This window comes from Monodelphis domestica, chromosome 1, assembly GCF_027887165.1.
Source record: "Monodelphis domestica isolate mMonDom1 chromosome 1, mMonDom1.pri, whole genome shotgun sequence".
In the NCBI taxonomy this organism is placed as follows: Eukaryota; Metazoa; Chordata; class Mammalia; order Didelphimorphia; family Didelphidae; genus Monodelphis; species Monodelphis domestica.
In genome coordinates this window covers 511163719-511191683 of record NC_077227.1, presented here as the reverse complement: position 1 = coordinate 511191683, position 27965 = coordinate 511163719, and the positions used below count along the sequence as shown (strand labels likewise).

At 41.6% G+C, this 27965-nt stretch overlaps 2 protein-coding genes across 5 annotated transcripts in view; both read left to right on the top strand.

Moving 5' to 3' along the window:
• CNNM4 (cyclin and CBS domain divalent metal cation transport mediator 4) overlaps window positions 1-2927 on the top strand; it is a 59040-nt gene extending 56113 nt beyond the window's left edge. For both annotated transcript variants that reach the window (XM_056813072.1, XM_056813071.1), the window contains one exon: window positions 251-2927. In XM_056813072.1, the coding sequence (XP_056669050.1) occupies window positions 251-430 (180 nt within the window). In that variant the 3' untranslated portion in view covers window positions 431-2927. The remainder of the gene's footprint in view (window positions 1-250) is intronic.
• A 4305-nt stretch (window positions 2928-7232) lies between these two features.
• The window catches only part of CNNM3 (cyclin and CBS domain divalent metal cation transport mediator 3), a 23673-nt gene continuing 2940 nt past the window's right edge, over window positions 7233-27965 (top strand). For 2 of the 3 annotated variants that reach the window (XR_458643.3, XM_056813066.1), the window contains exons 1-7: window positions 7233-8621; window positions 20193-20336; window positions 21635-21787; window positions 22344-22513; window positions 23033-23129; window positions 24341-24477; window positions 25041-25179. Coding sequence is in view for 2 of the 3 variants with exons in the window: in XM_056813066.1 (XP_056669044.1) it covers window positions 7271-8621; window positions 20193-20336; window positions 21635-21787; window positions 22344-22513; window positions 23033-23129; window positions 24341-24477; window positions 25041-25179 (2191 nt within the window). In the remaining variant the exon portion in view is untranslated. The remainder of the gene's footprint in view (window positions 8622-20192; window positions 20337-21634; window positions 21788-22343; window positions 22514-23032; window positions 23130-24340; window positions 24478-25040; window positions 25180-27965) is intronic. The other variant, XM_007475889.3, reaches the window with a different exon arrangement.

Below are 27965 nucleotides of genomic sequence, written 5' to 3'. Positions count from 1 at the left end.
TTTCCCTATTCAACTAGATCTGGCTACATGGGGTTCTTTATCTTTTTATGGAAATCAGTATCTTGCCTGATTCTAGTCTTGAGCTATTAAAATCTTCTTCCTTATATCTACTTTCTTCTCTATTTGGCTCCAGATGGCTATACTTAATTCTTGACTAGCCTATTTATCCCTCTTTTCCTCTTGAAATCCATTCATTAGTGACATCCAATGATTCTCTGCTCTCTTCAAATATGGCACTTTCCCTTCACAGATCACCCGGCAGCAGTACCAGAATGGGTTGATGGCCTCAAAAATGGATACCTCCCAGGTCCATACTTCCACAGACAACCTGAATCCTGATCCCCCTCAAGATCAGCGTATGGCCAATGAGAACACAAACCTCAATGATCAGAAATACTCAAATAAGTTCACCCAGAACAAACCTATGTGACAGGGGGGCCCGGGGCCCCCTGCCAATCCCTTGGGGGCCTTCCTAGTGGGCCCACATCCACAGAGGGAGCAGAGCAGACAGGGGAGCTTGGCTCTGGCCACCCCCTTGATAACCTGTCTAGCTCTCTAAGCAGATGTTCCCTAGCCTGTCTAGGCAGGGAGGAGACCTCCCCACCACAGGGGGAGCCCTACCAGAGCTTCCAGGGATTGCCTGGGTAGTACTGCCCAGGGGCAGATCCAGGGAGCAGTTGGGAAGGGGTGGGGATTTTTTTTTTAACTGAGGATTTCTAAAGAAAGCACGCTGCTGTTCTTTCTAAAATTCATATTGGGGGGGTTAGGGGCTTTTATTATTTTTTTTAAAGAAAATTTTGGGGGTCCTTCCTCATCTGAGGTTTCTTCCCCAGGAAGCAATATCCACAGTCCTATGCCCTCTAGTCTTGAGCTTCTAGCTTATTTTCCCTGACTTTGGGATCTCCAGACCCCAGCTACCTCCTCTCTAGGCCTTCCTCCACAGATCCCATCCTTAAGGGCCTTTGAGAGGATGGGGTCATACCCTGTTCATTAGGCAAGGAGCCTAAGATGTTTAGACAGAATTACCTCAGCATGTGCCTGATGGATTATTCCTGAGAACTGGGGAAGATTAGTGCTTCTGACTGCCCAAGATTCAGCGTCTAAAAGCCTTTGATCAAGGATGAAATAAATGGAGCCAGGATGGGGTGCTTCCATAAAGTTAGGGGCTTGAATCCTCCAGAATCCAGAACTCCTTGAGCTGTGTAAAACTTTTCTATTGCATTTGGTGAGCTGGGCTGGAATTTTTTCATTCCGTTCGATAACATGGCATCTCCCTCATACCTTCCCCTCTTACGAAGAGAATTGAAAATGTTAGGGTCCAGAGTCATTAACATCAGACTCTGCCCTGACTTGAACCAAAGACCAGGCTAAATGGGAAGAACGTCTGAACTGAAGGATGCCTGTCTGGGAATAACCCCTTCAGGAGTGAGATTGTTTAGGGACATTTGTGTTGCGGATAACGAGTTCTTGCGGAGCCAAGTCAAAGACTGGCTTCTGACCTGGGAGGAGCCATCCCAGATTACATTATTCCCTAGTTTCAGTCCAGGTTTCACTTTCTGCCAAGACAAATACCCCCTCCCTCCCCTTCCAAGTGTTGGATATGAGAACTGTAAGGTAGATGAGGTCCTCTTGTCCCTTAACACTAGAGCACAAGGCAGGATGTTCTTCCATGCTTGCCAGCTTCACTTCCATGGGGGGGAGGGAATTGATCCATCCACAAAGTATACAGATCCCTGTCCTGTCTGGGTAGTCTTATTCTCAAGACAGCCATCCTGGATTCTCTGGATATCTATAATGGTACTATGGTCCTGGAAGCTCAAATCTTTCCCAGAGGCTCTCTGCAGTTCTCTTTTTGGCCCCATCCTAGACCTTTAGATCTCCTTATTAGGGATGCATTGGGACCAAGTCATGCATTGCCTGTTGTGCTGGCAAAAAGAAGAGCTGGTGCTGAAGCCATCTAGAGAACAGAAACTTTTTTGGAGGTGTTATTTATTTATTCTTTTTCCCAAAGAACATACATACCAGAGTGTCCTACCTTCAGGTGATTTGTTCTCCAGATGCCTAAAGAATCCTGGTCTTTTGGAACATCTTGTGTCAAGAATGCCTATCTTCTTTTTGGCCATCTCAAAACAAAAGGGGGATGGTTTGATTTTCCCTAGTTTGTATCAATCACTTTTCCTACTAGAATAAATGATCTTCATGGATTGTCAGTTATAAGGGCCATTTTTGGAACATTCTACTTTAATTCTCCAGGAATAACTGTGACTACTCTTAGCCTGGAGGTGACAAGGTTTGAATTCTTTCAAGACTTGTTGGAGTACAAAGGAATCGTATGGTATAGTCAGGGTAAGCAAAGTTCATTGGTTTGAACCAAATGGATGTGTGTTCCATAAAATGAGGCAGGTCACACACACTTCCACACCTACCTCTTTTTAAACTTATGGTTACTGCCAACAGATGCTCTTTTCTTCCAATTTCTGGATAACATATATTCCTGCTAAGGGTCAGGCAGCATTCCCAAATGTTTCTGGTCCAAAGACTTCCTCCTTTCAGCGAGGGAGAAGGAACTTTGCAACTTCCCAAGACCTGGCCTCACTTTTCCTCTTATGTGTTTTATTTCTGGGCCTGAATTACATATTGGAATTGTCCTATCTCTGCTTCTTCCCACAAACCGAAAGCAACCTTTGTAGACAGCATTCAAATGCACTAGGCAGGTCATATCCAACATTGCAAATAACTTTATTTTGTGCAAGATTTTAATTTGTATATTTTTGTGATTTTTTTTTTGCGCCATTGTTGTAAGTTTGACTCTTGGGGAGTTTTGCTGTTTCATTTGAGTCTGTCTTTTGTCATAAATCTGATAATATTTGCTAAACAAGATATGGAATTTATTTTTGATTGGTAATAAAAATGAAATGTCTGTATAACTCTGAGTGAGTTTGAAATTCTTCTGAACTGCTTTAAAGTTCGGGGGACAATCTCCAAAGAGCAGACAAATTTTTTTAGTAATTCTGTTCCCAGTGATATGACAGCTGTTCTGAATCTGTTAGCTAATTACATATTAACACAAAGTTTGGAAACAGGACTTAACCCAAGATGAAGAGGAGGCAGATGATCTTGTCTAACCAACATGAACTTGGAGTCAGAAGATCTGGTTTTAAATCTCCATTCTGACACATACTAGGTATGTGAAGTCAGACAAATCATCTCCCCTCTCTTGGCCTCAGATGATAGGATTGTACTACACATCTCTAAGATCCTTTGCAGTTCTAACTTTCCACTAATGCCTTTTAAACAGTGTAGTCTTTTGGCATAGGAGTTTAAGAAACAGTAAATGCTAACCCATGAAACTAAGCGTAAAGCATGGTTCTGGATTTAAGAGTTAGAAGACCTGGGTTTAACCCTGGTTTTACCATTTACTCTATTTGGCCTTGGGTAAGTCATTTACTGCCTTTGGTTCTCAGTTTCCTCACCTCTAAGTTGTGGAGGCTTGACCAGCCAACTCTAAATATGATTCATTGCAGTTACAGAATCTATATAAAAGCATTTTGAATCCTTAGAGCACATATTGGAATGTCTACTGTTATAAAGTATACAAATTATATAAGTATTAAGTCTATAAATGTGCACTATTATTTAAGATGCATCTAGGAAGGGGTGGAGACTATAGTTAAGGAAGTCACATAGGAAACAAATGGGCAGCAATTTAGGTACAAGGTATTGGTTAATAGCTGGTCTACCAGCATAGAAAGGGTCATAGAAAGAGGATAAAGAAGCAAGTCTGAGTGGTATTGTAAGTGGAAGAATTTAGTGATTTACTGCGTGGGTTACCAACTCTGAAGGCCTCTTGGTCAAACAGCTGCTGAATTCTTTAGTCTTTGGGCAATGATACATTTTAAATGTTTTGCAAATTTTATAATATTCACTAATCTTAACAACTCATTGGAAAGTATTATGGCACCTTATATTCTTTTATAGCTCTTCTTTTGGTGGGGGAATTAGACTTAAGATGAAAATTGCTTCTCTAACCATAAGGAACTGCCTCTGAGCCCGCAGGGGCTGGTGTCTCTTGCCCACTCCCTTCTCCAAGAGGAGGTTCCGATACTATGGACCTATGTATGTAGTCTGGACTAAGTTCAGGTCTGGGAAGGCCCAGACTCTAAAGAGAGTGGGGCTAGGCTCCCTCTTCAAACGCTCTTCAGCTCAAACCCTAGCCCAGTACTCCAGGGCATTTTATCTTAGGTTTTGGCTTTTGGCTGATGTTTTTATGAAGTGTTCTGTGTGCATTATGAATCAGGGATGTAGTTATGTCTACACTGAAAACAAATGAAGCACAAAAGACAGCATACATTGACAGACTAACTTAGAATAGCATTTTGTTAATAACTACTGTTAATATTGGGAGGCTGAGGCTTAAACCTCATCACAACATAAAAGTTTGCCAGTCTGGCTGCTTATTAGACATTTTATATTTCACCTGGTCTCTCTACTGTTTAAACAATTCCCAGCGTAAGTCTTAATAAAATAGAGCCAGTCCTTTCTTGTCATTTGTTCTGATGAAAAAACTCCCCTTGCAACCAAGCAGTTTCAATGAAGCCAGAGCCTTTGTATCTCTTGGACTCAAGGTTGACTCCAGGCCTTGACACCTCCACTTCGAGGTTAATAATTATTAGGGGAAAGAAATTCAGCAGTCCAGATGCAAAGTCTCCTAATTGAGTCCATGTTCCATGTGGGAGGAGGGCAAAAGAACACATCTCCACACAACACCTCAGGAAATTAAGAAATAGTTCAGTTAGCAAGAAGCAATTTCTTCTTTGAACTGATTCAACATACTACCTCCTTGCAGTCATGGGATAGGAAGGGGAACTAAAGGTTCATTCAGGATTTCCTAGGAGTCCCTTCAGATGACCACCAAGATGGCCACAAACTAGCCCCAGAAATCTTATTTTGTTGACCAGGATCAGGAAGGGCAACTTTGAGCATGATACATCCCATTATATACATAGCTGTAAGTAAAAACCAAGAGTCTGTGTCTAGTCACAGTGGTAGTTGTGTTCTTTTTACCCTACAGAATTTTGCTATCTCTAGTTTGGTCGTGTTAAAAATTTTTACATATTTTGTTTTGACTTAAAAACACTCTCCAACAAAACATATTTCTTCTCAAAAGTACATTTCTATAAAAATTATCCAAGTTGTATTTCCAGGCTAAATGGTTGTTCTGTCCAGAACACAACATAAGCTAAGGGCCCCCCCTTATTAGCCTTTTTTTTACAAATGAGTTTCAGAGAGGCTAAGTGACTTTTCCCAAGTCATACAGCTATTAAGTAGCAGACCAGGGAATTCCAACCCCGGGTTTCCTGGCTCAAAATCCAGGGTTCTTTATACTTAGCTGCCTTTTATCCCATGCTTTCTAACTAATAATTGCCAAGCAACATGGAAAAAATAAGTCAACAGCTGAATTTAAGTTGGTGAAAGTATAAAAGCACCCTGGAAGAATTTGCATCTGGGACTGCTGTGCAGTGCAGATGACTATAATGATCAAGGACCCTGAAACTCAAATGGTCACTGGACCTAGTGAACCTAGCCTTGATTCAAATCTATTCATTTTTTTTTTCAGGATTGCTTCCTGGATGGCTTCTCCCTGAGATTAAAGTTAAAACACAGGAATCATAGTGTTACAAAGAGAAGAGACTTGTAGGCCCCATTTAGTCTAATCTCATTTTACAGATAAGGAGACCAAAGATGGCAAGGCAATCCAAAAGGTAGACTATAAGGACACTAAGAACAAAGCACTGTCATTAAAAAAATATATATTTTCCTCCAATGGAGACAGTTAATACAGATTTATTGATTTGGAATTTAATTGGAAGTCCGACAGAAGAGGTTGAGTTCTGGCTTATTAACTGGGCACATAGGAACTGGGCACATAACCAGTGACCGTTTCTTCATCTGTAAAATGATTAGGTTGGGCTCAGTGACTGCCAAGATCCTTTTCAGACCTAAATCTATGATCAAAAGGCCCGTCAGTGGTAGAACTGAGGGGATCTAAGGGGCTATTGAGGCCGTGTGTTTAACATTTTACACTGCAAGAGTCTTAGAGATTGTTAAAAGTTCTCTGAGGTAAGGACCAACAGCTTTGGGGCTTCAGGTACTCAACAGTTGATCAATTTATTCTATTATACTTCACAGAACAAAAAATCTATTCTACAGGGCCTTTTTAGTTCTAGGACTACTAATGCTTGATTTTTTGGGAGTCATTAGACCATTTAAAAAATTCTATTCTCATTAGAAGTTTAATTCAACGAGCCTTTTAAGTATCCTCATGAATAATAGCAACAAAACAAAAAAAGCGAGTTTCTGCCCTCAGGGAGAGTACTTTCATGAACAAAAATAAATGTGAAATATAAGGAAGGGTATTTTTTTTTTGGAGTGGGAGCACTAATAACTGAGGAAATCAGAAAAGAATTCTAATAGGAAGAGTCCCTTGAATTATGCCTTGAAAGGATCTAAGGGGAGCTGGGAATTGGAGATTTAATGCTATGCATGGAGAAGAGGACTCATACATCAATTTAAACATTATTTAATTTAGAATATTTTCCCATGGTTACATGATTCATTATTACTCTCCTCTCTCCCCTCTCCCAGAGCCAAGGAGTAGTTCCACAAGTTTTTACAGATATTTTTCAAAACTTATTTCCATATTACTATTTGCAGTTGAGTGGTCATCCATCTTCAATCATATCCCCATGAACCATGTAATCAATCATGCTTTTACACTCACAGTTCTTTCTCATAAGTCCCTCAGAATTGTCCTAGATCATTGCATTGCTGCTAGTAGAGAAGTCCATTATATTCGATTGTGCTACAGTGTCATACATCAATTTCTATATTAAAAAAAAAAACAAAACCTAAAATAATGAGCTTAAGATAAAAACAATTCCTAATGTAAAATTAAGAATAAACTGACACTCCCCTAACTCCCTCTCCCCTTCCCCCCCCCCCCCCCCCCCCCATTACTCAATGCAGTTCTCTGGAGGTCATAGACAGCCTCTCATCTCTTTAAAACCAAACTCCACAATGTGCCCCGCCTCCCTCCGTGACCCCCCGCCCCCATCTTGTTTACAACGCGGCGCAGCCTAGTACTACTGACGCCCTGCCCGTTTCCATTTCCTATTGGGCAGTGGGATGCGGACGGGCGCATGGATTGGCTAGAGGAAGGCGGGGACCCCGGAGTAGGTTGCGCAGGCGACCTAGAGGGGGGTGGCTGGCGATGGCGGCGGCGGCAGCAGCGGCAGCGGGCGGCCTCCGTTGGGTGCTTGCCGCGCTCTGCTTGGGCTGCGCCGCTGGGGGGGACGCATCAGGCCCGCGGGTGCTGGGCTTCTGCTTGGAAGAGGACGGTGACGGGGCTGAGGGTCCAGTGTGGGCGCGGGGCCGGGTGGTCCGGGCCGCGCCCGGAGCCGCCTTCCGCTTGCGGCTCTTCGGCTCTGGCTTCGCCAACCGCTCGTGGCCCTGGGTGGCCTTCGCACCGGCGGGCGCGGACTGCCCGGCGGGGGGAGGGGAGGTAGAGACGGTGGGCGCGGGCGGGGGCGCGGGCTCGCCACTGAGCGTGAACCCCGAGGCTGTACGGCCTCACTCGGCGTTGCTCGCGGTGCGCGTGGAGCCCGGCGGGCCCGCGGGAGGCGCGCGCTACCGCTTGTGCAGCCGCGGGGGGCCCGAGGGGCGCTGGTCGCCCGCAGCGGAGGGGGACTCGCTCGCAGTTGAGGAGGCGCCACTGGTGCCCTGGGCTCTGGGCCTCCTGGCGGCCGCGCTGCTAGGACTGGCGGCGCTAGCCCGGGGACTGCAACTTAGCGCCCTGGCTCTGGAGCCCGCCGAAGTACAGGTGCTGCGCGAGAGCGGCTCGGAGGCGGAGCGGGCGGCCGCGCGGCGCCTGGAGCCCCTGCGGCGCTGGGGAAGCTTCGCCCTGTGCGCTCTATTGCTGCTGGCCAGTTTGGCACAGGCCGCGCTCGCCGTGCTTCTCTATCGAGCCGTGGGCCAGAGAGCCGTGCCCGCCGTGTTGGGCAGTGCGGGCCTCGTCTACCTGGTGGGCGAGGTGGCGCCCGCGGCCATCAGCGGCCGCTGGGGCCTGAACCTGGCCCCGCGTGCATTGGGGCTCACCCGTCTGGCTGTCCTGCTCACTTTCCCTGTGGCCTTGCCCGTGGGCAAGCTGCTAGAGCTCGCCCTGCGCCCGGAAGGCGGTCGGCTGCGGGAGCGTGTGGTGGATCTGGCCCGTGGCACTGACCCCTACAACGAGTTCGTAAGGGAGGAGTTCAGTAAGGGGGCCTTGCGGTGCAAAACAGTAGAGGACGTGCTTACCCCACTGAAGGATTGTTTCATGCTGGATGCTTCGACCGTGCTTGACTTCAGCGTCATGTCCACCATCATGCAGAGCGGCTATACCCGCATCCCAGTGTATGAGGAAGAACGCTCCAATATTGTGGACATGCTCTACCTCAAGGATTTGGCCTTAGTGGACCCAGAGGACTGCACTCCGCTCAGCACCATTATCCGATTCTACAACCACCCACTCCACTTTGTCTTCAATGACACCAAGCTGGATGCCGTCCTGGAGGAATTCAAACGAGGTAAATGGTACTGCCATTTCAGGAGTCATGACATCTTCCTGTAGGGAACTGGAGCAGAGATTTGAATGGGACCTCAGAAAAGGTCGAGTAGGTTGGGATCAGGAATATCAAGAAGGATAAATCCTCTTCCAAATGCATTTGTGTATTCATAGGATCTAGATGAAATGGGCCTCAGGTCATCTAGTTCCGACCCCCACCCCACCCCACCCCAATTTACAGAGGAGGAATCTGAAACACAGATGGCATTGTTGGAATTCAAACCCAAATCCTCTTCCTCCAAATCTAGCATTCTTTCTGGCCTGTAGCTTATTCACAACCTGGTTCCTTTTGAAACAAATTTGATGAGAATGTCCAGCTGAAGGCAGGACTCGGAAATCTGGTGGGAAGCTTAGAGTTTAGAGAGGGTTTAAGAACCTTGGGCAAGTCATTATTTCTGGATCTTATAAAAGAAAACACAGGACCTTAGTGATAGAACTCATTAAAAGACCTTAGTCAACAGGGACACGGGATCTAGTGGTCTTAGGTGGTCCCTGGATGATCATAGATTTGGAAGCCTTAGAAATCAATTATTGTGGGCTCTTTGTTTTAGAGTTGAAGAATCAAAACCAATGTGGAAGTGATACAATTAATGAGTGGGCAGAGCTGGGATTTGAATTTAGGCCTCCTGACTCCAGATCTAGTGCTCTTTCCAGAACACCCTAGTTTACTTTGTGAAATTCTGAATTGCTTGATTTTATGTTGACCCCCCATACCATATATCTCTACTTTAAAGGCATCTAGTATTCTTTTTCCTTCCTCTCTTCTTTTCCCTGTTGGCTTAGGGCAGGGGTCCCCAAACTTTTTACACAGGGGGCCAGTTCACTGTCCCTCAGACCGTTGGAAGGCTGGACTATTAAAAAAAAAAACTATGAACAAATCTGTATACTGCTGTCTAGGATAGCGGAGGCTGCAGGGCTGACTGTGATGACTGTGATGACTGTGATGTCACACCTTGCACAGGCCCATCACCGCCACCACTATACAAGGCAGTAGTGGATACACAGTGTGGAATCCCCTCCCCAGATTGCTGCTCACCATGCTGATGTCTTCCATTGTGCAGCCACATAATCCTTTGCCTGGCACCTCATTCTCATTCATTTACTCTCAGAATAAGGCGCCACACAAAGAATTATGTCACTGGAAATAGTGCAGTACGTGTACAGTACACTTTGTGGTGCCACCACATACAGTGGTCCTTTCACTGACCACCAATGAAAGAGGTGCTCCTTCCCGAAGTGTGGTTGGGGCTGGATAAAGGGCCTCAGGGGGCCGCAATTTGGGGATCCCTGGCTTAGGGCCTATTTGTTCATTCCAGGATCCTGTGAGATTTCTTAACTAACCAGAAGAACAAAACTAGTTTGAATTTAAAGTTCTCCCTACCCTTGAGGAGAGGGATCCCATTTATTTGTTTATTTTTAAGTTTCTAAGGGAATTTTTGAGGCAATTCAAGGCCTGTAATAATAACAATAGCAAAGATTTATGTAGTGTTTACAAAGTTATTTGTTCAGTGGTAGAGTAGATTCAGTCTCTACCACCTTGAGAAGTAGGTACTATTTTTATTATCTCCATTTTACTAGTTGGAAAACTGAGGTACCCTGTGTATGACTTAACCCAGGGTCACACAGCTAGGTCAGCTGATTAATTGTCTGAAGTCTTCAGTACAGTACTTCTGTCTTCAGTACAACCCAATCTGTGCTCTTTGCCATTTGGCTGCCTCTGCTGCCTGCTCTGTCTTGCTCACTCAGGATAAAGCAACAATCCTTAGTTTTCTAAAGAATACAAAACTTTCATTTTGCTTTATTTAAAGCAGCTTCATTAATTTCACTAGTTTTTGTCTTCTAACCCTAAATATGGTGATGTTGCCCTGGTGCAGTACCTTCCTGTTCCTCCAGATTACAGCCCCCTAATTTGCCTGTACTTTTCTTTGAGAATTAAGTTTAAACTTGTCAGAATCCCTGAGAAATGCGGAGTGTGTGATGGCTTGTTTCCTTGGATTCTATTGCCAATATATGTTGGCAGGTTTTATGAGTAGATCATCTCAGGATTAAAAGGGTAAGAGTGCAGTACAGCTAGAATGAACTCCAACTCTGGAGACTGAGGGACCTGGGTTCAAATATCACCTGACACTACTTTAGTTCCTTGGGCAAGTCATTTAACTTCTTTGGGCCCTAGTTTCTTCATCTGAGAAAAGAAGGGGATGGATTTTTGGCCTCTGTGCTCCCTTCCAACTCTCGATCCAAGATCCTGAGATCTGTTGATAGATTCATTAGGGCTTCTGGCTAATTTGGGGGTTTTACTCCTGCAGAGAACAGGTGAGTGGCACTCTTTGAGATTTAGAATGGGAATTAAGCCTCAGGCCACTGAATGGGTTTATGCCACGAATTCTTATATTGATAGACTATAAACTGGGAGTGAGCAAGGAGTTCAGAGTATGAGAATCTGAAAAGGTGTACATATGCAACAATGAAATGTTCTTATCAATATTTTTTATCTCCACATTGTGGTTTGGGTGGTGCAAAGGAACCCTTTTCCCTTTTTTAGTTTTCCCAAGCATATGGCCCACTCCTTTTGGGTCCAGCAAGCCATTTGTAAAGGTGTCTGTCATCATTTCAGCTTCTCTCCAGGGGTAGGTCGCCTAGGAGAAATTCTGCTAGGCAGCAGATATTTTTCAAACTAAAAAATTTCCCAAAGTCTAGTCTTAAAGAATGTGAGGAATCAAGAACTCAATGGGGCAGCTTTCCCCAGGGTGCCAGTCAAGCTGTCCTCATAAGATTAGTAGCTTATTAATAGGAACCTAGGAGGGTGAGATTCCATAATGACAACTGCAAAGTGGTTATTCAGGAGACTTGAAATTGTAAATTTACTTTTTCCCCAAAGGGTTTGTGTGAACATGTGTGCATGGATGTTTAAGGCCTCTACTTAAGGTTTTCTCTTTATTTCCCTTATTGATTTACCTGTGGTGAATTGATTGCTCTTTTGCAGCCAGTATAGATAGCATCCTGATGCTGAAACACTATCTCAGAAAAGGTAGTCTCTACCTCTCCCATTTGGTGTTGTGGCCTGGAGCTTTCTCTCCAGCACCACCCCCTACCCCTACCCTCAAATCTTACTCAGACAATATAATCTTATGGGTAGATGTCAGTCTTCATATTTATTTTCATTCCTCTGTCCCTCCAGCTTCCCTTAAGTATTCCATTTAATTCTCAACCTGTTTTCATAGAAGGTTCTTGATCAGCAAGCATATTGCTCCTACAGCATTCACATGAGGATCTAAAAAATAATCTGTATCTGTCAACTGTCTTTCAAGTTGGGAACATCTCTACAAGGAATATGCATGAAATATACATGTTGAGCCAGATTCATTAGCTTCCTCTGAGCCCAGGGATCATATGCTGTGCTTGTTTCTGCATTGAGAACTGTAAAGATTAAAATTTTGGGGGAAACTGAGGCAGGTAGAAATTAGTTTCTCTCTGCAAGGAGTATTATATTTTTAGAGTTTTATTTAAGATAAGGAATTTAAGAATATACAAGTAAGAGAAGCACGTGCTAGGTGGGCTGAGAGGCCCATTCAAATTTCACTCACATCATGAGACGCGTCTGCTCCGAAGCAGAAGTAGGAAAAGAGACCCAGTAGCCTTTACAGCCAGGTTAAATACCCCATCTCACTCTCGGACCAGGTGAGGTTACAAGGCATTTTGGGAAGTGAGCAAGGACTCCTGGGAAATGGAGTTCCGAGTTCAAGTCTCCATTTTTACATTTCTCCGTGTGATCATTTGGGAAGAAGGACTTCCCCAAAGGATCATAAAAACAATTAATTTAAAGATTACAATAATTTGAGGATAAGAGGAATAAAAACCCAAACCAATAATTGCTGGAATGCATTGACAAAAAGCCAGTTAGGGGGCAGTCCCCTTTGGCATGAAAGTATACATACAAATAAATGTTCAATCAACTACACCCAAAGTTCATTCTTGATCTTCTTGTGCGGCTTATGGTCTGGAGGCTTCTTCATGGTGTCTTCTCCAACAGTTCAGTTTCTGGATTCAGAGAGGTAGCATCTTTCTTTACCTAAAATTCTTCTTAAAAGGAATTTAAACTTTGCAATTTAAATAATGATGGTTTCTACATTTCCCCGTGTTGTGGGTGATTGAAAAATACAGGATCAGTTAGGGATGCATGGCTGAGGTATGAGGTATATGAATCAATTGGCAAGAGAAATTAAAAAGACATCAGAAAAATCCAAATAAAAAAGAAAAATTTCTGGATGAAAATATAGACTATCAAAGACTTATGTGTAAAAATTCTAAGTAAAGGAAAAATAAATCTAAAACAGGTCCTTGAATCAGGGCCCAATTAAAATGATCTAAGCAATGATGCATTTACCCAGTCAATAGCCAGGACTACAGAAAGGTACCACACTATGAAAGAGAAAAAGGGACCAGATTATAGGAGCCAAGGTTTTGGGATACTTGACTGTGAGTATTTTCAGAGTGAGTGTGGACACAAGGAAAGTCTATGTCTAACAATGTTAAATACAGTAATCTCAAGTCTTCACACTAGGTTCAAAACCTTTTCATTGGCTTGGAAATGCATCAATCCATCCTGGATTGGTTTTTCTTTGGCCCTGTGCAATGGCTCTTTTGTGTATATCTTGTCCTGGAATCAGACAGAATTATTAAGTAAAGTCCCATAATTTATTTTAAATAATTAGTGGCATCGTTTTTATAGTCTCAAGCTTTTGGGGCATGCATTAGCAAATGTATCTTAAAACTTATATTACTGCAAAATCAAAAAGTTAAAGAAACTCTAAATGCTGGTGACATGTGCTTCAAATATAAAAAAAGGAGAGAAAAAATAAAAACTGAAATAGTATATTGCACATGCAAGAAAAATATAATAATAAAAGAGCTTTAAAAATAAAAATGTAGCTTGTAATCATTGACACACTGTGTCAGCTAAGAAAATATAGAATACAAGGTTTTCTCACCAAAAATGAGATCCATTTCCTCTTCATATCTGGCCATGATCCACTGTGAGTATGAGCAAATGAATTGAACAAGGTAACATTTTTTCATTTTTAAAGGACAGTAGATATCAATATCCCCAAAATTCTCACTAGCCCAAATAATTACAATAGCAAACAAACACACTATATATTTCACATAAGTTGCTATATGGCATTTTAAAAAGCCTATGAACTGATGGATATTTGTCACAAGTTTTTACAAACGTAGCAAATCTTTCAACCTAGGTGAATATATTTTTAAACAAAGTAAAACTTATTTTGGGTTTTAGAACATCATCAAGAAATCTAGATATCATTCTGGTGGAAGTAAAGTAGTGAGCTGAAGAGTATAAATAAGGGGTGCTCCTTTTTTGGAGGCTTTTAGGGATACAAATGCCCTGAGATTAACTGCCCCAACTTCCATTCACATATTTAGAAATGTGGGAAGGTTGGGGGTTATAAAATGTATTTCACTTCAGCTACTAGAATGGGCCTTACCTCGTGGTAGGGGCAGGCAAAAATGACCAGAGATTGTTAAAAAAAAAAAAATTCTAAAAATCATGATTAAAAAAAAAAAACACCTTAAAATCAATGGAGATATAACTTAGCACAATAAATTTTCCAAAGGTTGTTATAGCAATTGTAACCAGTTCTGAAGTCCATCTATCCTCTATGTGACAATTTACAAAGGACTTGTGCTGTCTCTCCGATTTCCCCCTAATCTACAACTATTGTAGTTTTCCTCTTAGGGGTAGAAATTTTGTATGCACTTGCAGTCAGAAATTTGGGGGTGAAGGACGCTTATGTTTAGTGATCAATTGGGGAGACTAGTCCCCCAATCATCATCAGGGGGGGATTGTGATTTTTGAATTTCCATCTTGCTTGGTCTAGCACCCAAAATTGTGCACACCCACACTACACGGGCATGTGCTAGTCAATGACAAATCACAAAAAACTAACTGCCCACCTGGGCTGTCCTAAGCCAAGCTTGAGCCACCATTGGCACTTGTGAGGCAGAGGAAGTGGTGTAGAGAGCAGCCTCTGGAATTTGCTTACTTCCTGTGGATAGGGCTAGGCACCAGTTCGTTCTAGGAACTTGAGCAGGGAGGTGGCCCACAGACAGCTTTCCTTCAGATCGGTCACGTGAGTCAAGGACTGATTCTCCTTTCTACCTTGGCCTTTGGGCCTAAACTCCCTCTGGCTCTGCCAGAAGGTTGAGTTAACCTTTTTCCTTTTCCCCCTCTTTCCTTCTCTCCCTCTCCTTCTTTCTTACTCCCGTTGTGATTAAACTCCATTCTTACTTGAGTGTTTCATTTTAGGAATTTAATAAGTAAATTCTTTGGCGACCATAAATTAGTATATCAATCTTTAAAGGTGATTTTCACTATAACAGAACAGTGTCCATTTTCTGGAACTTTGTTAAGGGGAATCTCCTTCATGAACAGAAAACCCTTCCTGATCATCCTCACAGTCTTTAATTTTGGGCTTAACCCAATTTTACTTTGCATGAAGATCACCAGAAAGAATGCACTTTGTGTGACTCCTTGCAAAGGATCTCTTCTTTCTTCTAAACAGTAGCCCTTGGATTGTAGCCATTGAGATGAAATCGTTCAAGATCAAAGAAAGATTAGGGTTTGCAACCTTCCTCAAAATTCTGTTTCAGAACCTGGATTTTTGGTGAATTTTCAGTGTTTTTCACTTGCTGCTCTTTGAATGGTTAGTTGCTCATAATCCCAAGTTAAAGAGTTGCCCAATAGTTGAAATCAGGCAGGTCTGTCTTGACATCTATTAAGAATGTTGCTAGGGCAGCTGGGTAGCTCAGTGGATTGAGAGCCAGTCCTAGAGAGGGGAGGTCCTAGGTTCAAATCTGGCCTCAGACACTTCCCAGCTGTGTGACCCTGGGCAAGTCACTTGACCTCCCATTGCCTAGCCCTTACCATTCTTCTGCCTTGGAGCCAATACACGGTATTGGGTTAAAAAAAAAAAACTTAAAAAAAAGGGGGGGCAGCTGGGTAGCTCAGTGGATTGAGAGCTAGGCCTAGAGATGGGAGGTCCTAGGTTCAAATCTGGCCTCAGACACTTCCCAGCTGTGTGACCCTGGGCAAGTCACTTGACCCCCCATTGCCTAGCCCTTACCACTCTTCTGCCTTGGAGCCAATACACAGTATTGACTCCAAGACAGAAGGTAAGGGTTTAAAAAAAAAAAGAATGTTGCTAGTTCTTTTTTCCCCAGGAAAATACAACTGCATGGTTCTTAGAGCATCCTTAAAGACTTTTAGGCTCCAGTTGTCTGCAGCTCTCCTCAGCTCTTGCTCCTGATAATTGCTTTCTAATAACAAAACTATATAGAATGAAATTTTCTTGTTTTTAATATTAGGGTGGGCAGTGGCAACATAATTTTTTCAAATAGTAATATATTGCACAGAAATTTTGTATTGGCATTTATAGTTCACAAATATAGTATTTTGTAAGAATACATTGAGTTGATCTACCTGAAAGACTAAAGTTTTCATTAGTTATCTTCCCATCTGTGTAGAGAATCAAAATTCATTCAAGATGGACCTTTTGCTCATTTAAGCCAACTTCCCTTTCATAATGTTCCCACTTCCCATATTTTAGTTTATGACCAACTTGAACATTAGGTTTCCCGGGTAGGTCATTTTTAGTAGTTTGTCATATGTATTAAAAAAAGTTTGTTTAAATGGTTCAGTATTTCTCATAGCTTACTCATGATCATGTGACCATGGTCACATGCTGTAGATGACTGACTGGAACTTTTGTAAAGATAGGAGTAACTGCAGGAAGGACCCTGTCTAGAAGTTGCTGCTTTGGCTTCTTGCAGCTGGTTAATATATTGAGATGAATAGCCTGGGGTAGGACCTTTTGCTTTGGTAACATTTTGTGGAAAGGTCGACCTGTAAAACCCTCCCTTCATACCTGAGCTTTGGCCTGTTGGACTCGTCCCCAGAATTCATTGAGGCTGTTGGCCAAAAGCATATGCTGGAGTTTCTCCATCTTCCCAAACAGGTTTCACTTTATTGTGGCAGGCCCACTTTGTGGCTTTTACTTGTACTTCTACAAATACTTGAACCTTGCCTAACACAAATGTCATAGGGAAGGGAAAATGTTGTAAGAGCTACAAAGTTCATTCTGCACCTCTGCCACTAGCAGATACTTCTGAAACTTGGAATAATAAGTTGCTAAGTCTCAAAGGAAATGATAGAAAGCAATAGAAGGATAAATAATATGTTCCTTTACAGCTCCCATCCCACTCTTCCATAAGAATATCAGTACACAGGAGGCAATTAGGATCGAGAGCCTGGCCTAGAGGCAAGAGATCCTGGGTTCAAAGCTGATGTCAGACACTTCCTAGCTGTGCTACCCTGGGAAAGGCACTTAACCTCCATTGCCTAGACCATGCCACTCTTCTGCCTTGGAACCACTATTTAGTATTGATTTTGAGATGGAGAGTAAGGGTTTAACATAAAAAAAAGAATAACAACATTCTGCAAAATGTCAGTTTTCATTCTTAAATAATTCCACATAATTGGTAAGGTTTTACAAAGGGAGCGATGTAGCTGGGCAAGTTCATACCATACCAGAATAGTTCTCTAAGGCAGTGATCAGATATTGTGAACCATCTTAATCTTGCTCCACTAAATTGGAGGACCACCTATTAAGCTAAACAAATCTACCTGGGGGAGAAGAAGATTGATGGTGAGGGTAGAAAGAAAATCCTACTGTGGCTGAACCCTAATTTCTGCTATTCTGCCCTCTTCTATCAGGAGACAGCTCACTATAAGCACACTTTATTGGAAGGAAACTAGCTATCTGTATTGACACCAAAAATAAATTAGAGGTTGGTGATTTTCTTTTCAAAGAAAATGCAAATTCAACAATCCTATTACTCATTTACAGTGTTACAGGGTTTTAAATTTAGGTATAGACATAGATAAGATTTTTTAGAAAGTATTCTGTCAAACATATTAAAACAATTTAATCTTTTTCCTCGACAAACCCATCCCTTTTCCTAACTTTCTTGTTTCTGTAAAGGGTACTGCCATCTTTGCACTGGATTCTCAACCTCCGAGTCATCCTCAATTCCTCAATTTCCCCCTCCTCCCAGCCATTTTGTTATCAAGTCTTCTAGACTCCTATCTCCACAATATCTCCCATATCTTCCTAATTCCGGCCCTAAGGTTATAGAGGTAAAACTGGAAGGGTATTCAAAAGCCATCTATCTAATTCAAGTTCCTATTACAGATAAGGACCTTGAGGCCTAGGTTCAGTAAATTTCCCAGTGAACTCAGGTTTAGTAAATGGTTTAATCTAGATTCAAACTCAGTTTTTTTGAATGTGCAAGGTGAGCATTTGTCTCCTGCATCACACAGGTACCCTTATTACCTTTTGCCTGGACTGTTGGAACAGCCTCCCAATTGGTATATACATGTCTCTCCTTTCTAATCCATCTTTAACACAGCTCCTAAATAATATTCCTAAAGTACCATTCTGATCATATCTGTCTTCTGCTTAAAAAGCTCTAAGTAACTCAAGTGACTCTTCTTCCTCTTTAAGATTATATACAAAAACCTTTTGGTTTTTCATTTAAAGTCATAATATGGCACTAGCCTATCTTTTTTTTTTTAGCCTATCTTTTTAAGCGCATTTATTACATTCCCTTCACTCACTCTATGATCATGGCCATAGTGGCTTACTCACAGTTCCTCTCAGAACATCCCATCTCCCTTTAATGCCTTTGCAGCTAGTCTGTATTTTTTCTTTTGCTCTGCTCTTGCTACTACAATACAGTGCTAGGAATTACAAAATGTATGACCACAGTCACCAAACCCTCAGGGATCATAGGGTCACAGATTCTACTTGGAGTGGACTTTAGAGGTTATCTAGTCATTATCTTCTCCCATTCCCACTAACCCTATATCTGGAATGCACTATGTCCTCATTTCTGCCTTTTAGAAGTCTTGAATTTCTTCAAGGCTTAGCTCAGCTCAAACATGAGTCCTTCCTTGATTTCTACACCAACACATTGCAATTTTCTAGTTCCCTTCCTCCAAAATTACTTTGTTTTTACTATGTATATATTTTGTATTTATATCTATATATTGTACATATTATTTCCTCAGATAGAATGTTAACTTCTTTGACCACAGGATTATTTAATTTTTATCTTTGTATTCCTAATGATCAAAACAATGCCAGGCACATAGGTGGTTCTTATTAATAAATGTTTGTTAGTTGATTGACATGTATGCGACTTATGTGATTGTATCTATTTAATAGAAAATACTAGGCTGAGGAAGAATTCTAATTTGAACTATAATACAAAGTGAATTTATGTCTGCTTTCCAGGCATTGCTTTTGTGGCATTTTTTAGCCTTCAGTGTTCCTTGCAATATCTGGGTATTATCCTGTCTAGTCCCAGCTTTTCAGACTACAACCTATTAAAGCCAATTGAGAGCGATATTGGGTTCTTATGTAATCTCAAACAGATTGGGAGCAAGTCAGTTAAATCAGTCAATTTAATCCATGTTGGTTTCTCTGGTCATTTTGGTATTTTAATAAATTTTAAAAAAAGATACAAGGCTAGGTACTGAAGAGGTTTCAAAGATATGACAGCAGTCCCTCAGGGATCATAGGATCATATATTTAGAATTAGATAGGACTTCAGAGGTATGTGGATATATCTTTGTCCAAACCTTTCCTTAAATAGACTTTAGAATAGATACATATCCCAACTGATAAAATTGGTTAGGGAGCTTCACTGTTCATCTTACACTAGAACTATCAAATAGAAAGGGATCCTTGGGGGCAACATTTTTGTTGTTCAGACATTTTAGTTGGGTCTGACTGTGTGTGACCCCATTTTGGGTTTTCTTGGCAAAGATACTGGAATGGTTTGCCTTTCCTTCTCCAGGTGATTTTACAGATCAGGAAACAGAGGCAAACAGGGTTAATTAAGTGACTTGCTCAGGGTCACACAGCTAGTTAAAATGTCTGAGGTGGGGTTTAAACTCAGGCCTTCCAGACTCCAGGCCAAGCCTGGTGTACCTATCTACTCATACACCTAGCTGCAGGAAGCTTATTATAAAATGACAAAATAATTTCTGTGGTGTATTGTATTGTATTTTTATTTAATTTGTTAAACAGTTCCCAATTATATTTTAATCTGGTTGAATATGGAGTTTGACACTTCTGATCTGCCCTTTTTCCTTTGATAAGCTATAGTTTAGAAAATAGAGCTTCTGAAAGTTCATAGGGTCATATATTTAGAACTGTAAGTGAGGAAACTGAGACCCCAGAATTTAAATGACTTGCCCAAGGTAATATAGCTAGGGAGTGTCTTAAATCAGAATTCAAATCCACTTCTATGCTTTTGTGCTAGCCTGTATACCCCTGAGATTTTTTTGCGATTTATTAGGTCCCATACTTGTTAGCCTAGAACTTTGTATGATCAGCATATCTAGGTTTCTTTCTGTTTGCTACCATGACAGCAGCATATTGTTTCACAGGAAAGTCACATCTGGCCATTGTGCAGAAGGTGAACAATGAGGGTGAAGGAGACCCTTTCTATGAGGTTATGGGTCTTGTCACATTGGAGGATGTCATTGAAGAGATAATTAAATCAGAGATCCTAGATGAATCTGATGACTATGGTAAGTTAACTCCTTTCTGGATTTGTTTTTTTTTTATTTTTCTCATCTAGTTTCTAGAATTCCACCTATTTTTTTTTTAAACCCTTACCTTCCATCTTGGAGTCAATACTGTGTATTGGCTCCAAGGCAGAAGAGTGGTAAGGGCTAGGCAATAGGGGTCAAGTGACTTGCCCAGGGTCACCCAGCTAGGAAGTGGCTTAGGCCAGATTTGAACCTAGGACTTCCCGTCTCTAGGCCTGGCTCTCAATCCGCTGAGCAACCCCTCACCTATTGTTAGCTAAGCTATTTTTTAAAAAGTGTTAAACAGATTCTTTGACTATAACTCTTCTGTGATTGGGACCAATATTTTAAAGTTCTCAAGATGGTGCTGTACTTGATGTCGGAATCATTCTTCTTTCCCATCATTGATTGTTAAACCATTTTCTGTTCTGGATCCCTTAGCAATCTTGGTTGTTATTTATTTTGTTTTGTTTTGTTTTCCTGTAGTAATCATCAAGACTGAAGACCTTTTCTTTTGTTTTTCCCTATTTTGAGGTCTTGTAGTATCATTACAAATTAGTTGTAAATTGTCTCTGCAGAGAGCCAGTGTTCTTTGTTTTGGTGAATTTTAGCCTAATCCTGGAATATGACTATTGGAAGGTGCTTAAGACATATCTATCATTATCCTGCCTAAGCAGGCTGATCTTAGAGCTCTTTATCATATCCTGTAAAAGTGTTTATTGGGGATAAGGAATGATATTTGCCTGGCAGAATTGAAACTTCAAATCTGACCTTGGGGCATTGAACCACTCACTAATGGTGATTAATTGCCTTGAAATAGTGTTTATGGCTTCATGACCCTTCTCATGCTTGGCAGCCTCGAGTCCAAGATGGGCCCTGAGCTATCAGAGCAAATGATGTTTTGAGTATTAATGTTTACTCTTGTTGATAGTCAGATACTCCCTTTACAACAAGAGCAGTTATAATGGCCCAAGAGTTTTGTGTTGATGCCCCTAGATGCTTTTGTTCCAAATAGAGAGTTTGTAACTCTTAGTATATCCTTAATATATGAAATAGGAGCAGCTGTTTCTTCTTAATATTAAAATTTTCAGATGATTAGAACAGCGTACCTAGCCCAAAGGGTACCTATTCCACAGTGGTAAGTGAATCATTTGCCTTCTTTGTATCTTTTTGTTGCCAAACTTTTCTGTACCATAGGCTTTTGGTAGGAAGGGAAACACAGTAATGGAGTAACTTGGAACATATTGGTGAAACTGGTTGCTAATATCTCTAAAGTAGGCTCTTTAATCCTGTTTCAGGAGAAAACAAGGTGAAGAAGAAACCTACTTCTCTGAGCACACCCATAGAAAGAAAGAAGGAAGAGTTCTCCTTGTTCAAAGGGTCTGACAATGAGTACAAAGTGAAGATCTCTCCCCAGCTGCTCCTGGCTACCCAGCGATTCCTCTCCCGAGGTGAGGGGAAGAGGACCCCTCGACTCCTTACTCACCCTGGGCTCTCCCCTGATCAAGGGCATGAAGAGGCACTGTCTTTTAGGGTAACTGACCAGATATGGAACCTCTTACCTTCTGTTTTCTGAGGCATAAAGACTAAAGGAGAGGTACTGGGACTCTCCCACTACAACCCCATTCACAATTCACAGGGAAATCCTTGTGTTCTGAGCAAATAAATCATCAAGGCCTAGGAAGCCTAGAGGTAAAGACGTGTTTTCTTTTTCCTGTTACCTGCAATGGAACTTTTTGTGTCAGCTCAGAGCAGACACAGGCCAGCTGATGGGGGGGGCCCAAGGCTTGTGGCCAGCGAGGCTAGAGGAGTTATAGTCAGGTGGCCCACTTCCAGCATCACAGATTCTATGAGCTTTGAGCCAGTTTTCTCAACTCCTATAGCACTTCCAGCTTGTTGGTCCGGTATGGGGGTGCCTCAGGTGGGCCTGGGGGCAGTTTGGGATTAGAAGCTTGAGTGGCTATGGCCCCTCATGGACATTTGTCACTTTTTCCCACCATGGGGCAGAGGTGGACTTATTTAGCCCACTACGAATCTCAGAGAAGGTCCTGCTACATCTGCTGAAGCATCCCAGTGTCAACCAGGAAGTGAAGTTTGATGAATGCAACCGATTGGCTGCAGACCATTACCTGTACCAGCGCAATCAGCCAGTTAACTACTTCATTCTCATCCTGCAGGTAACTCAACAGGTTCTGCCTCATCATATCAGGTGCTGGACCTGGATCCCTTTCCACAGTAAAATAAGAGAAGGTCCTGTGAGACAGGAGTTGGGGAATAAGGATACTCAGAGGCAGTAGGTGGTGCAATGGATAGAACACTTGGCCTGGAGTCAGGAAGTCTTGACTTCAAATCTAACCTTAGATACTTCTTAGCTGTGACTCTTGAACAAGTCACTTCAGTTTTGTCTGTCTCAGCTTCCTCTATAGTAAAATGGAGGTAATGATAGCACCTACCTCACAGGGTTGTTGTGAGGATCAGATGAGATAATTGTGAAGTGCTTAACACAGTGCCTGGCACATAGTAGGTGCTTAATAAATATTTGTTCCCTTCATCTCCTATTCCCAATAAATTTGTTTAGATTTGAATCTGGTTTCTTTATAATAACTAATTGAAATTGGTAATTCCACTTTATGTTCCTCTTCTAAAAGAGGGCAAACAAAAACCCTAAGACATTCCTATTTTCTTTTTCCTTTCAGGGCAGGGTAGAAGTGGAAATTGGGAAGGAGGGCCTCAAGTTTGAAAATGGAGCCTTTACTTACTATGGTGTGTCTGCCCTGACAGTACCATCTTCAGGTAAGAGCAGGGGGACATTGGTAACCCACTGGCTGGGGTTTCCAGCATGCTGTGCCTTGGTTCCACTTAGCAGTAGGAAGCCTTAGGAGCTTTACATTCAGCTTCATTGTCATCTGCTTTCTAGCAAGATATAAGAAACAAGTTAGAATTCTGGCCTGGCGAAACATCTACATGTTAAACCACTTACACGGTTCTCGGATGAAAATGCCACCTTTGTTAGGAAGTCTTTTGAACTTCCCCAGCTGCTGATCCTTTCCCCTGTTATTTATATCTCTGTTTACCATGTTATCTCCACCATTAGATTTATAAGCTTTTTGAGAACAGGTAGAAGCACTTAGCACAGTGCCTGCCCCAGAGTAGATGCTTAATAAATGCTTCTTGATTAATGTTTGCTCTGGTGCCTAAGATGTATGGGGAAGAGGGAGAAGTAATTTTCTTTTTGTGGGATTGTGTGGCTTACTGTTCTGCTGGTATCTACCCATTTCTCTCCATTTTCTCTGCAAACTGTATAGTCTGCTTGTATATAGGCAGAAAGTAGTAGTTTTGGGGTGTGGGGATGGGGTAGGTAGTGAAGAGTAGTACCATTGTGTTGATTGAAACAGAAGAAACTGTAGAATGTGGATAGTAGCTGAGAGTGTCTATAAGAATTGTGCTAGGCAGCATGTCACCTATCATAATTATTAGTTGTATGACCACGGTAAGTCTCTCAGCCTCTTAGGCCCTGCCTGAGTTTCCTCATCTTTAGAATGAGGATAATAATGCTTGCCTCCCAGAATTATTGTGAAATATGAAAGAATTATGTTGAAGATGAAACAACTTAGAGCCCTGTTGGTGAAGGTGGCACATATGCCCCTCCCCTCTCCACAGTACCTGAGGACATTTTTCACATGCCTCGCTCCCTGTCCAGCCTCCCAATGGGAGCACTTCCTTCCTCAACTCTCTGGGATAATACTGGGGGCTCACAGGTGACTTGAAGGTGCAGTTTGGGCACATGGTCTCTAAAAGGTTCACCAACACTGACCTAGAGCATTGAGAAGGCTGAATTCCTTTCTTGCCTGGCCACCTCATTCCTAAAACACCTCACTGGGGAGGGCTCTTTTCCTTTTTCTTCCCTTCAAAGTTTTATCAGCCCTCTAGTGCTTTTTTTTTTTAAACCCTTAGGGTTGATGTAGTTTACTGATTGTACACTACTGGTTATTGCCTTTCAATAGTTCATCAGTCCCCAGTGTCTTCAATTCGGCCCAGCCGACGTGACCTGCAATCCGAGCCAGCAGAGAATACCCACTACTCTTCTACATATTGTCCTGACTACACCGTGAGGGCCCTCTCTGATCTGCAGTTCATTAAGGTGAAGGTTCATGTAACTGATCAGTGCTGGTTTTAACAAGTTTTGTGTTCCTAATAAGGTTAGGCCAAGCTGGTCATGTTTTTTCTATATTTATTTTATTTATTTATTTATTATATTTATTTCCCTTTTTGGACTTTGAGTCTCAGGTACCAGAATGATTTTTCTTGGTTGCTCACAAAAAAAATTCTAGCTGTTTTTTTGAATTGTTAACATGATGATATTATTGTATCTCCAGTTCTTCTATTCTCTCTTCTTTTCCTTACCATCTTCCTCATTCCAACTGTAGTGCTAAAATAATATCTCTGAATACTTCTTTTCTGTTTTTAAGATTCCTTTAGTCAGTCTTAATAGAGAGCTTTTCTAGGGTACCCCTCACCCCAATTTGGTCCTTTTCTCCTTCCTTTCCAGTATAAATGTTATATTTAAAGCAGCTCTTTGGGGATAAAAACAAAATTAATAATTTTACTCCACGGTACAGGACAAATGATGAATTAAAACTAAGGCAGAACTTTCAACTAGTAGTACATTTTTGAAGCTGAGTGTTGTCCCTTTCCTTTTCCCAGGTAACTCGACTGCAGTACCTCAATGCACTCATGGCATCACGGGCCCAGAATTCTCCACAGTCTCCTGAGAACATAGACCTCCTAATTGTCCCCAACAGCCAGACCAAGCTACTCAATGACAAGATTGCTGCAGCAGCAGGTAACCATTCTGCAGCAGGTGCTGGCAGTCAGGATCCTTGGCCTCTGGCCAAACTCAGCTCCTTCTTCCCTGTTTGGGGGTCTCTGGAGCCAGGTGGCTGATGTCCTTTGCCTCAGTTCCTTCCCGTCCTCCCTCTTTTCTACTTTCTCCCTTTCTTATCCATTGAACTTTAAGTAGAGATGCCCTTTAGTTGTTAGATGAATTTCCATTTGCCTTCAACCCTTAGGGTGTATATGAAATCTGTGGCAGCTTCTTAGTTTTTGTGTTGGTTCATATGGTTAGGATTTAGCTGCTAAATTTAGTCCTTGGGGGGGGGAGGGAGGCAGCTGGGTGGCTCAGTGGATGGAGAGCCAGGCCCTGAGATGGAAGGTCCTAGGTTCAAACCTGACCTCAGACACTTCCCAGCTGTGTGACCCTGGGCAAGTCACTTGACCCCCATTGCCTAGCCCTTACCACTCTTCTGCCTTGGAGCCAATGCACAGTATCAATTCTAAGATGGAAGGTAAGGGTTAAAAATAAATAAATAAGTAAATAAATGTAGTCCTTTGGGTTGTATGTTTACCACTCTTCTGTATATTTGGCTCCAATCCATCTCAAAAATGCCTAGTTAAAAATGAGACAAAGTAAGGTTGTAAATGGGTTAAAAATCAGAAATCATTACTACTAGGAAAGCAGCTAATGAGAACAGTTTGGTGATATCTAATCCCTTACCTCTTAGTAACATACTGAGTACCACTGTGGGTAGACCAGTTGTATGAAGGGAGGGAGCCAAAGGAATGGGGATGGGAGTCTGTAAGGGCAGGGATAATATAAGAAAGTGGTAAAAGTCATGAAAAATGAAGCATTCCTAGAAATCTAGGTTTCTTGGGCTATCAAAGAAACTGAATTTTATTTATATATATGTGTGTGTATATATATATATATATATGTGTGTGTATATATATATATTTGTGAACTTAGGAGTAGTAACCAAAGATATAACTTGGGGATCCCTCATAGATTGCACTGGAACCCTCTTGGGGATGGTGTAGAGGGAAAACAGATGCTGCCTCAGATGCTGACAGGTATTGTCTTTGCTCATAGTCTTCCACACAATTGTCAGAACTGTAGCCCTTTGTCTCATTTGCATCAGTCACCATGATTGCTAAAAGCAAAAGTATATTTAAGGGTCAGCTAGGTAGGTAGCACAGCAGACAGAGTGTCAGACCTGGAGTTGGGAGGAACTGGGTTCAAATCTGGCCTCAGACACTTCCTAGCTGTGTGACCCTGGACAAGTCACTTAACCCCAGTTGCCTAGTCTTTATTCTTCTGCTTTGGAACTGATAGTATTGATTCTAAGATGGAAGGTAAGGTTTTGGGGGTTGGGGGAGGGGGTGAAGATTTGATACTAAGATTGAAGGTAAGGGTTTTTAAATGATTTTTAAAAATATTTAAACTTGAGGGATGTCTTGACCAATATTTTTTTAGAGAGGGAAGATTTTGTGAAATGTTATTTCTACAGATTAGTCAAGCTATTAGAATATTCTATTATGAATCTATTAATAGACTCAAGGCATTATTGCTTTTATTTTATACTTTGTATCTCTGGCATCCCTTGGGGATTGTACTATGTAACCTAGCCCTTTTTTTTTCCTCTTGAAATTCATCCTTTGAGTTCAAGAGCGTCTCTAATTGTATAAGATTGGAATCTCAAAATTCTGAATAATTCACATTGAATATACCCTTCAAGAACTTTTAAGTACTTGAATTACATACTTTCTCAATGTGTTTTTCTTTTTTCAGACTAAAGAGTCCTGGTACACCTAGAAAAAATCTCTTCATTTTCCTTTTTTAAGGTCTCACTTTGATTTTGATACATCTTGAAGAGGGATAACCGAACCATACATAAGATGTTTTCCAAGTACAGATAGTCTAGAAAAATTTTTTCAGTTTTGTTTTAAATGGTACCTAGAATTCTGTGGCCTTTCTGGTTATAGGAGCACCTTTCGAACACTGCTCATTTGAGAACAACCTGTGGTCACCCTAAATTTCTTTCCCTGGTTTTTCTCTTAATTGCTGTATCCAGAGAATTTTTTTTTTAAAGTTCTTCTTGATTATCAACACATGCCATAGTGAGGCTTAGCAGCCCTATTTTTTATACATTAATGTAGATTTGTGAGGCCTCTTTAATTTTTCCATTAGCTTGGTTTTTCTCTATGGAGAATTTAGGGTCTTCACTAAACTAAAATGGTGCAGACCTCTTTCAGATCATTTATGAAAAGGTAATTACTAGTTTTAGAATAATTTCCAGTGGAACTCTGCTATTAATGCTTATTTATTCAGATTAATGTACCAGAATATCAGTGGCCATTTTAAATAAGGACTACATTTTTTTAAAGCCATTGATGTAGAATCTTGTCATATGTATTTTTTTTTAAACCCTACTTTCTGCTTTGGAACCAATAGGAAGTATTGGTTCCAAAACAAAAGAGCAGTAAGTGCTAGGCAATTGGGGTTAAATGACTTGCCCAGGATCACACAGCTAGGAAGTGTCGATGAGGTCAGATTTGAACTAGGACCTTCCATCTCAAGGCCTGGCTCTCTATCCACTGAACCACCTAGTTGTCCCATCAAAAACTTTATCAAAGTGAAAATAGCTAATCTACACTATTCACTACCAAGAGGCTCATCTCAGAGATTTTATGCCTCAGGTTTCTTGGTATATATACTAGGCAGCAGAAAATGATTTACCTACAGAATGTCTCATTTTTTAACATTTGCTATAACTTGTGTGGGAATTGTGAGTA